Source organism: Leuciscus leuciscus (genome assembly GCF_965113295.1).
Source record: "Leuciscus leuciscus genome assembly, chromosome: 23".
Classification (NCBI taxonomy): Eukaryota; Metazoa; Chordata; class Actinopteri; order Cypriniformes; family Leuciscidae; genus Leuciscus; species Leuciscus leuciscus.
The window spans coordinates 6,151,867-6,164,253 of NC_138747.1; the positions used below are offsets into that span (position 1 = coordinate 6,151,867).

Sequence of the window (12,387 nt, forward strand, 5' to 3'; positions counted from 1 at the left end):
TATGTTTATTTTGATGTACTAGCTGTATTCTTACATGTATGTATTTATTTATGAATTTACTATCCGCAGTGTTACTATTATTCGTATTGTTTATTATTTCTGTATGCATTTCTAAATGACAGTTCTTCTGCATCTGTCAGAGATATTCAGGGGTTGAGAGGGGGCGTGGTCTTTGTCTTTGTAGGAGGGGCGTTTGTGCTTCATCGCGTTTTTTTGCCTAGTGCGCCATTTTGGCTCCTAAGCGAGACGCGTCGTGTGATTGGGCTCCAGGCGCCGCTATCGGAGCCAATCAGAGGTGCATCGGGCGGCGGAGAGGACGGTGAGTGAGCGCGGCTGCTGGGAGGGGACGGGACTCGGTCGGTTAGCTGGGGATTGGTGTGTGACGGACCAACCAAATGACTAAAATCATTATAAACAGGAATAGTGTGGATTGTGTATGTCAAGGTCCACTCAGTGGACGGCATGCACGTGTATGTCTCTAATTATGTGGTTAAAACGATAAACAATTTCGAGATATGGTTTAATTTAGTTGTTTTTCCGTTAAGCAGCGCTGGCGTCTCATATATAGGCCCAGTTTTAGGCCAGTCTTTGTTGTATATTTTCCTGACTTTCGCAGGGTCTAAAATGTCGATTGGAGCCAGTATGTTGAAGTATTGGTTTTAATCACCCAAAAGAGGGTTAATAAGTCTTTGTATTTGTTTGGCTTTAATCATTGGTTTGCTAAAAAATACACGCTAGTGCATGAGAACACGGAGATCGATGTGCTAACGCAGCGCCAGCAATGTTAGACAAAGAGAAATAAGCCACCATATTTCTATTAACACCATATAAACACTGCAATATTGACAAGTCTTATTTAAAATGTGCTGTTTAAAGTAGAAAGAGTTTCGTTTGTGAGAAACATGCATGTTGCAACACAACAAAAGCGTCAGTGACGATACAAAGACTCGACGGGTGAAACTGAAGAACATCTGATACATTTAATGGTAATAGAAACTAGCAGCGAAACCCAAACACAGTGTTCTTCTTTGTACTTTTAGTAATAGAAAACTATTTTCTCGTCGTTTCCTATATTTGATTTATATTACTGTAGTAAATCTACAAGCAAGGTCAACAACAAATATGCTTGTAATGTCATTCAGCATAGCATTTATATTTCAATCATGTAAATAGGAAAAGATTTGCATATATTTCATGTGCGGGATAAAATTTTATTATAGCAGATTTTTCTTTTGCTTCTCAGTTTAAAAAGTATGAAGACATAATATCAAATGGAAAAATATGACATGTTTTTCATTAACAGAAAATGGTGTCCCATTCCTTACAGATTTTTTTTTTTTTTTTAAGCATGCAAAAACTTCATGGCTCAAAGCAAAACGAAATGATATTGAGAGATGAATATCACACTATAATAAATCGCAACAACAAAGGTTCTTACGGAAAATTATAATATCTAGGTTTTATTGTTTATTTTATGCATGTTTCGTATTTCTCAGGGAGAGGAAAAGAGGACCATTAAGTGATTCTATCTTAAAAATATATATTTTTAAATGTACTTTGTATGTGTGTTTGTACCATGATACAGTTTTGGTATCAAATGGTATTACTTTGATATACACCTTGATACTATTTCTGTACCATTTATATTTATATGGTACACCAAAGTACTTAAAAGAAAACCATTCTGCTATAAGTCTAAAATTAAAATACTTAAATAAGTCCAGTAAACTATAAACATGCAAAGGTAACAATACAGGGAATTAATTTAATACACAGTATTACCAGAAATTACAAAAATACTTTTTTTAATTTCCAATTGTTTTTTGGGGAAAAACGTGCATATATAAATGTAGGATCTGCTCACTAATATCATAAACAAAGATAACAATTTAAAGAGCTGACTAAAATGATGTATGTTGTAAACCAGCAATTCAGTTCAGCATTATCTTTTAAGCTTCTTTCATTAGATGCATGTGCTGTTGCATAAGAGATCAGATTAATGCAACAACATGTTGTTGCTTTTTTTTCCCAGACTTAAGTTCCATTTTGATCTCATCTCTCATAACCCGCACAAGTCAGACGGCAAACATGGAGCAGTACACCACCGCCACGACAACTAGTGGAGAGCAGATAGTGGTGCAGACCAACAACGGACAGATCCAACAACAGGTAATGTGTGAAACTTACAGACAGTATCTGGTAATGATGTACTCTAGTGAAGTCTGTACTTCGAAATGCATCAAAAAGACTAGTATATGTAGTAATAAAGCATCTCAGTGTGGTATAAAACCATAGAAGGAAAGTTTTTGTGTGTGTTTTTACTAATCTGCAAGTCACGTTAGTCAGTATGTAGTATGGTGACAGTCCCTTATCTCTGGCCCAGGGCACAGTGACTGCGGTGCAGTTGCAGACTGAGCCTCAGGTAGGCCAGACTGCAACCCAGCAGGTTCTTCAGGTAGTGGTTGGCTTTCTGAGCCCCTCTGCTGTCTCCAAATCCCCATGCATGCCATTTCATTGCCTCTGAGTCTGAGATCAGTTTGCTAGTATTGCATTGTAATAATGACGAATGCAATGTTAAGGTATCAGATATCTGTGACCTGTGTGCTTTTTGCATCTGTCTCAGTTTAAGTTTATCACTCAACTATGATTTACAAGAATTTCAGTGTCCAAAGAACACCCACATTGCATGAGTTTTTAGCATGCTTCGTTTTGCAAACTGCATTATAAAATCTTCAACAAGTACAGAACAGCTGCACCACTGACTTTTTGCATTTCGGACACTCACATGCACTGCATTTTGTTGCATGCATCTGTGTTTTGCATTGGCTCATTGTATATCATAATGAAACCGCTTTTACAAACTGAAATATTTCATATTCGGATGCCTGTAATGTATGGAAGCCCATTTGTGCCACATAAGGGGGAAAAAACATGCTCTGGTAAGTCATAATTATGACATAAAAAGTCGTAATTATGATACACAGTCTTATTTATGTGATGAATAGTCAAAATTATAATTTAAAAAGTCAAAATAATGACAAAAGTCATTATGACATAAAAAGTTGAAATTATGACATACTAATGAGATTAAGAATAATTACGTAAAAAATTGCAATTATGATGTCAAAAGTTGAAATTTACTTAAAACCTCAGAATTATTACAAAAGATAGAAATTATGACATGTTATCGTTAATTTATGAGATGAAAGGTCAATTATGAATTGAAAAGTGGAAATTACGACACTAAATTGAAATAAATTAAAGAAATTATGATTTCAAAAGTTGAAATTATAAGATTAAAAAGGTGAAATTATGATTTCAAAAGTAACAATTATAACATTCTAAGTCCGTAAAAATTCTGACGTAATTTTTTTAATTACGACTTTATCTCATAATTATTACTTTTAAGTCTTATTCTGTCAGAAATGGGCTTCCATAGGTAAATTATCTTAAAGTTGACATAAAACTAATTATTTATTTTTTTGCATGCATCCTCTTTTCTAAGGTCCAAGGGCAGCCTCTTATGGTACAAGTCAGTGGGGGTCAGCTCATCACTTCCTCTGGGCAGCCCATAATGGTACAGGCCATGACAGGAGGACAAGGTCAAACCATCATGCAAGTACCAGTATCTGGTACACAGGGGCTGCAGCAGGTGGGTGGAGCTCATTTCACATGCAGTTGCTGGTTATTTAATAACTTATTTAATTTCTCTAGTTATTTTAATACTTAATTAATGCTAGCAGTGGTTCTCAACCAATTAAAATGATTTAAAATAAGACAAAACAACAGAAAATCTAAATATTTCTTATTTTAATTCAACTTTTGTCTTTGAAGAACCAGGATTCCCACAGTCTTGGAAAACCTGGATAAACGAGGAAGCCTTATTTTAACAGTGTGATTTCTAGACTTGGAAATACATGTAAATTAATACAATTTTATAACTCTATGGGCATTTTTTAAAATAATTAATATACATTTATGATAAGCTCTAAAATATATACTTGTGAGTAAAGAATTAAAAACAACTGGAAAAGTCATGCAGTCTAAGTCAAAAAGGTTGAGAGCCACAGCAGTATAGAGTTCCATCAAGATATCGGGGATGTAATTGTAATGAAATGACTAAATTTGCCACAGATTCAGTTGGTACAACCCAGTCAGATCCAGCTTCCTGGTGGACAGACTTTACAGTTACAGGGTCAGCAGGGACAGACCCAACAAATCATCATTCAACAGCCACAAACTGCAGTCACTGCAGGACAGAACCAGGTATCCTACGATATATTCCAGGTTTGCTAACTTCATTTTGACACATATTTCAACAAACATAAAGGAGCACCTGCTAGAAGCATCTCTTGCAGTTAAATACGCAAGTTCATGTTAAATAAACACTCATCCTTTGTATATTCTCAGGGTCAGCAGCAGATCACTGTACAGGGTCAACAGGTGGCTCAAACCGCTGAAGGACAGACCATCGTTTACCAGCCTGTTAACGCGGATGGGACCATCCTGCAGCAGGGTAACACTGCTACTCCACTGCAAAACACTAACCCATAAACATCATGCACTTTAAAGCAGTTAAAAGTTAGGTTAAGCTTGTCATACTTACTTCGTACGATATGCATTGAATGCATTTTTTTATTTTTCCGTACAGGAATGATCACCATTCCAGCTTCATCTTTAGCAGGAGCTCAGTTAGTCTCAGCTGGATCCAACACAAACACCACTAACACCGGCCAGGGCACAGTGACGGTCACTCTTCCCATGGCGGGAAACATGGTCAATGCTGGAGGAATGGTCATGGTGAGTATTTCTGGTCATTTTTATCTATTACCCAAAGGGACTTCTTGCTATACAGATGATCTATTTAGGCCATATTTCCTAACATTTGTGTGTGTGTTTTTATAATTGAATCAGATGGTCCCAGGGGGTGGCGGGTCGGTTCCCACAATGCAGCGCATTCCTCTTCCTGGAGCAGAGATGCTGGAGGAGGAACCTCTGTACGTCAACGCTAAACAGTATCACCGGATTCTCAAAAGGAGACAAGCCCGTGCCAAACTAGAGGCTGAGGGCAAAATACCCAAAGAGAGAAGAGTATGTATAATTTTACTGCAATAACTAATGCTTCATCTGCAGTGATAAAGATAATATATATGACTCATTATACATATTTAATTGAAATGTGATTGACTGCGTGTATGCGAATAATCCTGTCCCTTGACCACCTCTTCCATATGTTTTCCCTTCCAGAAATACTTGCATGAGTCCCGTCATCGTCACGCCATGGCCAGGAAGCGCGGAGACGGTGGACGCTTCTTTTCTCCGAAGGAAAAAGAAGAAATGGCCATGCAGGCTCTTAAGGTGAGCGAGGGGCTTGAGCTCAGCTCTCATTGGCCCGCCACCTCTGCCCCGCCTCTGGGGTGATCTATCCAATCCCAGCCCGTGTTCCACACGAAAGACTGAACTCGCTGTATACACCTAATTTAACTTAGATCATCCATACGCTACGGCTCTGTGCCTGAGCTACCTCATGCGTCTGTGACATATTCATGTCCGAACTGTCTCTGTCTGTGAGTTTACTGGCATTTCCAACTAGTTAAACTGAACATGCATACTAAGATACTTAGTATATATGTTCTAGTATATAGTTTGAGCAAATACAATGTACAGCTTATTCCCATGTTTGTAACTGCTGTGCTTCCTTGCAACTTTTTTTAATCATTTCATTATTTAGCTGCACATGTTAGTGTGCAGCCTAAAGATATTATGGTTGAGCTCTGCTAATTGGAAACGGCTTCTTTCAAAAAGCTTCAGCTGTAAACATGGGTGAACAGCACATTTGACCCTGTCAATGTTAAAGGTTTCTTGTCTTAAATGTCTAACTGCTACTTTAAAGGGAAATCTTCAGCCTTGCCATCTTTGTTCTGTCTGCATTTCTGCCGTTTGTACTTCCATGCTGTAAAAACTCTCTGGATGCTAAGATTTATTAAGCTGTGTTTATTTGTCCTTTTTACCATCTTACTGGTATGAATAGTCATTCAAAATGATCTGTTTTCATTTGTGATGTATGGCTTGGCTTGCACCTTTCAACGCTCTTCTGTCTTTGTCCAAAGCTGTGGCTTTGTTATTGCTTTTGCCATTTTATGTTTCTTACAGCGGGCTGTATGTGGGCTCTTGTTTGCATTTACATTACAGTTATGTTTGTTACTTGATTATATATGCCCTTTTTATGCAAATAAACCATTGTTCTTGATTTATACTTTGTTAGTAATGCCTTGCAGTTTTTTTTACATGCTGATAAAAGAGTTTTCCCCATGTTAAATATTCAATTTCTATTGTGCAAAGGGTTGCATATAAACAAATTCTTCAATATTATAAAATGTAATATATTTTTAGGCTCATTAGTTGATGAATAAATCTCATAGATGGTTTGAAATGTATTTTAGAGTTGAGTCGATCACTAATATTTTGTATATCAGACAATTTGATCACTAGCAGAAAATTCTCTCAATCAGTTCAAACAGGTAAGAGTTCACTCAACACCAGTCATCCCCTAATAGCACATATTGATGACATTTTCATCATCTTTATTTATCTTTCTTTCTCCTCACAGAAATCTGAGCAGGATCAAGCTGAAGAGGACACAGTGGGCCAGATGATTCAGGTGGCATAAACTACCCTTTCCTCCACGGTTTAGTCAGTCCTTTATACTCAACAAAAAACGAGACCCTCTTCATTCCAACACATGTTTTTTTTACTTCCCTGAAGCCCTGTTTATAATATGCTTCATTTCCGTTCTAGTATAGACTGAGAAATTGTTTTAGTTATCCAATACTGCCAGGTAGAACATGGAGATATTGGGAATTTTGAGTTTTTAAAACCATCTCACAAGGCTAAACGATGTAACAAGGTGTTTGCTTTATTCACGAGGAAAGACTTTTTTCATTTTAGGGTCAAATTGATTTGTATAGGCATTTCATTCCACTCCATTTCTTTATTAATTAAAAACTAACATGGTATGACATAAGAATCACAAAAATGTGAATTGCATTTCAGTTTTGTTCTATGGGATGTGCCACTGGTTGTTTTTAAGTATACTGGATCAGACTGTGAAATGTTACGATTTTCTATGCACTTGCGCTTTTTTGTTGATCCCCCAACCATTTGTACATCCACCCGCACTGAAACATCTCCCTTTATTGAAAACCTTCAGTTATCTCTTTGTATTTTCTACTTATGTCTTCCTTGTTTGAAAATAAAGGTTGACATTCTGTACATGGTTGCAAAAACTGCTTTTTAAACTCAAATGCAACATTTTAGACATCCAATGAAACACTAACATGTCAGACAATTTCTAGCATCTACACATTCTCTTGGTATGTGTCAAGCCATGTTGTGTTTTCCTTTTCTAAGTAACGGACACACCCGTTTGATTGCCATTATTTATAGATCCATGATGCATCTGTACCCTGAGCTCTACTGGAGTCATCTTATTGGAGTTAAAGGGATAGTTCACTCAAAAATAAACCTTTATTCTTTTAAGTTCCACAGAAGAAAGAAAGTCATTCAGGTTTAGAATGATATTACGGTGAGTACATTTACATTTTTGGGGTGAACTATTCCTTTAAGACTTTGGGAGAATTTTGAATGTGCTTTAAAATGTCATTTTGAACTGAAGAGCATTTTAAAATGGGAAGTGCATGGATCTGATCTCCCCAACACTAGGGTGCGCTAGAATGGAGCTAATCAGATTAAAATGACAATGGCAGATTGATTGTTTACACTTAAAGCTGAGTGCATTACATAACTGAATCAGCCCTTACTGTTATTCTGGAGGCCTCATATTAGCATATGAAGAGTGAGCCATTTAATTGGATAGTTGGGAACAATTGGTTATATTTTCAAGTGAAAGTGCTTTTGCCTTGAGAATACTTCAAAGAACACACAATGTGTCCTCAATGCAATGCAAAACAGGTAATCAGAATACACAATAGATGTTAATAGCCGTATGTTTAACCATAATCATAAACCAAAATGCAGGATTTCTCAACCCGCACCAGCTGCAAACGTGTTTTATGGCACCTTTGGTAGGAAATTAAGAAATTACTTAAAACGAAAACATTGATGAAGTCTGTATAAAACACACAGGGTTAGTTCATCAGAAAATGAATATTCTGTCATCATTTACTCACTCTCATGTCGTTCCCAACCAGTATGACTTTATTTCTTACATGGAACATATAAGGTGATAAAAATGACAAAAAGCTCCACAGAAGAAAGACAATCATGTGGGATTTGAATAACATGATGATAGTGAATAAATGACAGAATTTTCATTATTTGGGTGATCTGTCCCTTTAAAAATACATTCATACATAAGCAACCTTCATGCATTTCCAAATATCTTTTTCGTGTCAGTCTTTGGCAGTGAGTTAACATTCATCCCGCTTAGCATTTGGGCATGGTCCCCCCTTGACATGCACCAGGAGCCAGATGGCCACACATCTGCCCAAAAGTTCAATGTGGATTCCCATTTGAATTTGATTCAACCGATTCCAGTGAATGTTTCTCATTCCCGTGAGAGAACAACATTAATCCCTCTGCAGCACTTGGCTACGCTTTGGAAGAAGGGTAGGATGATTATGTCTAAAACGCTGCTCCATAAAGTTTGCAACCACCCGGTGTTTATCAAGACAACCTGCACACATGGTGTAAAGAACCTGAAACAGAGTAAAAAGTGAAAGCTTAGGATTTCTTTCTCTTAATTGAAATAAATAAGTAGCCTAATTAAAATCTCTTCTTACACCTGGAAATAAAAAGAAATCAGTTCTTTATAAAAATTGTGTTTAGTATGCCTATCATATCTATATGCAGGGAATTATGCTGGAGATTTTAGCATGAAATACCAATTGCAATCATAATATATATATTTTTTAAAGTTGGCTTTCCATAATATTCAGTGTTCCATGATGTGCAAGCAATGGCAAGGTCATGGGTTTGATTCTCAGGTAATGCTAATGCAATATAGCCTAAATCGCTTAGGTTAAAAGCATAAATGTAATCTGCTCGTATACCAGATGTGAACGAAGCTGAGGACGGCCAAAAGAATCCCAGCAATGAGGGACACTGGAACAGCCAGCAGAGCCGTGATGATACGGTAAAACCAGACCCTGGACACTTCGAAAAGAGCATGACTCCAGATCCACACCCGATCCCCACTGCGCACCGACACCGGCTCTGCTATCACATCCTCAAAACGAACCTGTCGGAAGAGAAAATTCAGTAAAGTAGCATCTTTTGTTTGCCCTCATCTAACTTAAATTGAAATTGTCGCTTTAATGATAGTCGGGTCACCTGACAGCCATCTTGGAAAATGCACCATGTTTTTATTCATTTTAGTCCATATGAAGCCTTCATTTGACACAAACAGGGAAAGAAAAGCTGGCTAAACTAATATTGGCTACGCTAATCTTTTACCAACATACATTAATTCACCAATGAACCTGCCAACAGAAGTCATAAATCATGATTTAGATTTGATTTTACATTTTAGACATGAATCTACATTTAAATGTATGAATACAATTAGCTTCTACATGAACAGGGAAAGACAAAGCTGGCTAAGCTAACACTGGATATGCTAATCCTTCACTAAAATACATTAATGAATCTGACAACAGTAGTCAAAAATCATGATTTATTTTTGATTTTGCATTTTAGACAAGATTCTACATTTAAATATCAATTCAGCTTCTACTTGAATAGGGATAGACAAGCTGGATAAGTTAGTGGCTAAGCTAATTTTCACTAACACACCAATAAACCTGACAACAATGGTTAAAAATAATCAATGTACTTTTTTTTTCTTTCTTTTTTTTTAACGTTACCTCATATTAGGCTAATAGTTCATGTATGTAGTAAAATTGACTGTTAATGAAAGTCTGGACTTTATTACTACAGCTCAGAGTCGAGGGTATATTTCTCTACGTCTTCTCCTATATCTGTGTGTGGTACTACACAGTATTTGGTATGTATTTCAACCTATTCAAGTATTTTAAATTGAATACTGCAATCTGCAATTTAGTATTAGCAATGGTTCATAACATAAACAATAGTACAGTAGCCCTAAAGCTAAAAGTAGTGTGTAATTTGTCTGGTCAGCTCATTCAAGAAGCTGTTGCTATTATTGTCTACATCACTGAAGATATTCACACATGTTCTTCTAATCCATCTCCTGCTACCAGCTGTGGTTGTCTACAATGTCAATACAATGTTCTTTACTTTGGATCCAGAGTAGATTCAGTAAATTCAGTCTAATTTAAACTAATCTAAATGTCCTTAAATACAAAGTTTTAGGAATATTGTTGATCAAACTCAGTATTTTATATTATTTCCTATTAGATCTAAAAAAATAAACTGTCTGCACACTTAAATCCTTTAAGCAAATTTAATCACCAAACTTTCGGTCAAGTCGACTTTCGGTCGACAGTTTATTTTTTGAGATCTTCAGTCTTGTTTGTCTGGCACCTTGGTGATCGTGAGTGCGGTGTAACTCCTTCAAAATATTATTTCCTATTACAAATATAAAAAAAAAATCTTAAACCAAGATAGATTTACTTGAGAAGGAGAATTACTTGAGATATTAAGTCTTGCTTCCTGAAAACAAGCAACTTAATATCTTGTATTTTTTTGTTGAAAAATTCATCAATATTAGGCAAGAAAAAATATCCGTCAATGGAGTTAAATGAAAATCCCCTTTAAATTAATGTCATTTTTTGTTTTAAGCATAATTTTTTTTCTCTCCAGAAAACAAGACTTAATATTCTGTCATTTTCTGAAAAAAGATCAATGCATATTTTTTTTATTTTCCTTTGACATATCTTTTCTTGTTTTAAGAATAAACTCAATCAATTTGACTCAATTTCTTTTACTGAGTCTTGTTTATCAATATGGTTATGAAAAAGAATCCTGTTTTCCCTTTGATTTAATTTTTAATTTAAATTTTTTTTATTTACCCCATTTACAGATTTTCAGTCTTTAAATCATGTTGCTTCTCAAGTAAATGTGTCTTGATTTAAGAATGTTTAGATGTTTGTACTGGAAAACAAGATAATTTGCTGGCTTGGAGATTTTGAGACTAAACACTCACTAGTATAAATAGTGGTTTGTCATGATTTCACCAAGCACTATTATGTTCCTGGTTCTTGAAGGTCCAAAGCTCCACAACAGTCACTGTCACCATCAAAAGTGGCATTCTATAGACTCTATAGTGCTACAATAAAGACATATTGTAGTCGGACATGAAGCGATTACCTTAAGACACTCATTTATCTGTCTTGGGTCCCGTTCATTGATCAGAGGCCTGGTGTCACTCTGTGTAGAGATCACATCTTCTTCTTCCTCTTCCTCCAGGACGGTTTCCAGCTGCGTCTTCCACGTCTGTTGTCCCTCGTCGTCCTCCCCATCCCCTGCATCCCTCAGGTCGATCTCAGTTTCCCTTGCGTCCATACTCTGCATCATGGTGCCCGTCATCAATATGAAAGTCGTAAGGTCATAAAGCAGGTCATCAACAGCATCAAAACATGCATAAACAGTTTCACACACTCTCACACATATACACTGTGAATGGAGAGCCGAAGTGCTGTCTTGAAGCTGAAACAGGGATATGGGATATATTAGGAAAGTGACCGTGCCCTAGCAGGCATTCCCAAACAGTCCCCAATGGGAAGATGCCAGCCCCCACTGATACATCTGCTATAAATACCCCATTAGTGACTGGTCAAACACAGGCCACTGGTTAGAAGCTTAGAAGAGCTCTTTAAAGAACCTGCGGGTCAAGAACGGAATGACATTTATGAACGGAAGCATTGATTTTCAGCACTGATTGGGATTTAGTGAGATCAGTGTGGAGTATTGCGCTTGTAAATTTGCTCCAGTGATTATAATATTAAACTCTTTGGACTTTATTAGTGAATGAGTATGTGAATTCTTTTTATCTTTTAGTATGTCAAGTCAAGTCAAGTTTATTTGTATAGCGCTTTTCACAATACAGATTGCATCAAAGCAGCTTCACAGTATTAAATTAAAATAATACAACAAAGTTTGTTTCAAGAGGAATTTATTGATTGATAAAATTAAATTAAATATACCCAAAATATCCCCAAATATCCACATTTTAGTATGTGTCTGATAGCTTTGGGGCCATCCATATACTAAAAGTTGGCAAAGTAAACTTTTAGCAGATATGTATTTGAAAAGGCTTCCTCTTCCAGGAAAACGCAGCCAAAATATTTCATAATGTTATTTTCTTATATAACAAAATATACACACAATTTAGAATCTAAAGTATTTAGGAAAGGACCGGGGTTATACAATTTTTGTCACTTGAAA

The 12,387-nt window shown here is 36.3% G+C and overlaps 2 protein-coding genes across 9 annotated transcripts; one reads left to right on the forward strand and one right to left on the reverse strand.

The window, feature by feature from the left end:
• The first annotated feature begins 174 nt into the window (after positions 1 to 174).
• On the forward strand, positions 175 to 7,272 carry nfya (nuclear transcription factor Y, alpha). 8 transcript variants are annotated; one of them, XM_082155430.1, is made up of 10 exons: positions 175 to 319; positions 2,033 to 2,169; positions 2,384 to 2,455; positions 3,506 to 3,652; positions 4,135 to 4,287; positions 4,411 to 4,516; positions 4,652 to 4,800; positions 4,915 to 5,091; positions 5,248 to 5,358; positions 6,611 to 7,272. In XM_082155430.1, exons 2-10 carry the CDS (start codon positions 2,089 to 2,091, stop codon positions 6,668 to 6,670), a joined length of 1,056 nt encoding a protein of 351 aa, XP_082011556.1. In that variant the 5' UTR covers positions 175 to 319; positions 2,033 to 2,088; the 3' UTR covers positions 6,671 to 7,272. The 8 variants fall into 8 exon arrangements, with proteins under 8 accessions (XP_082011556.1, XP_082011553.1, XP_082011557.1 ...); XM_082155427.1 differs by lacking the exon at positions 6,611 to 7,272 and having other exon boundaries at positions 5,248 to 6,256; XM_082155431.1 differs by lacking the exon at positions 6,611 to 7,272 and having other exon boundaries at positions 4,135 to 4,266; positions 5,248 to 6,256.
• On the reverse strand, positions 6,656 to 11,941 carry cav4a (caveolin 4a). Its single transcript, XM_082155435.1, has 3 exons — positions 11,311 to 11,941; positions 9,072 to 9,259; positions 6,656 to 8,717 (listed from the first exon to the last, which is right to left on the reverse strand). The coding sequence occupies exons 1-3, from the start codon at positions 11,527 to 11,529 to the stop codon at positions 8,567 to 8,569; spliced, it is 558 nt and encodes a 185-aa protein (XP_082011561.1). The 5' UTR covers positions 11,530 to 11,941; the 3' UTR covers positions 6,656 to 8,566.
• Positions 11,942 to 12,387: the final 446 nt, after the last annotated feature.

Excerpts from the sequence above, each read along its gene's own strand:
- nfya (XM_082155427.1), top strand. The coding sequence starts at position 2,089 with ATGGAGCAGTACACCACCGCCACGACAACTAGTGGAGAGCAGATAGTG. Across the intron at positions 2,170-2,383 it reads ACGGACAGATCCAACAACAG|GGCACAGTGACTGCGGTGCA; the intron begins GTAATGTGTGAA and ends TCTCTGGCCCAG. Across the intron at positions 3,653-4,134 it reads GTACACAGGGGCTGCAGCAG|ATTCAGTTGGTACAACCCAG; the intron begins GTGGGTGGAGCT and ends AATTTGCCACAG.
- cav4a (XM_082155435.1), bottom strand. The coding sequence starts at position 11,529 with ATGACGGGCACCATGATGCAGAGTATGGACGCAAGGGAAACTGAGATC. Across the intron at positions 9,260-11,310 it reads AGATAAATGAGTGTCTTAAG|GTTCGTTTTGAGGATGTGAT; the intron begins GTAATCGCTTCA and ends CTCTTCCGACAG. Across the intron at positions 8,718-9,071 it reads CTCAGCTTCGTTCACATCTG|GTTCTTTACACCATGTGTGC; the intron begins GTATACGAGCAG and ends ACTCTGTTTCAG.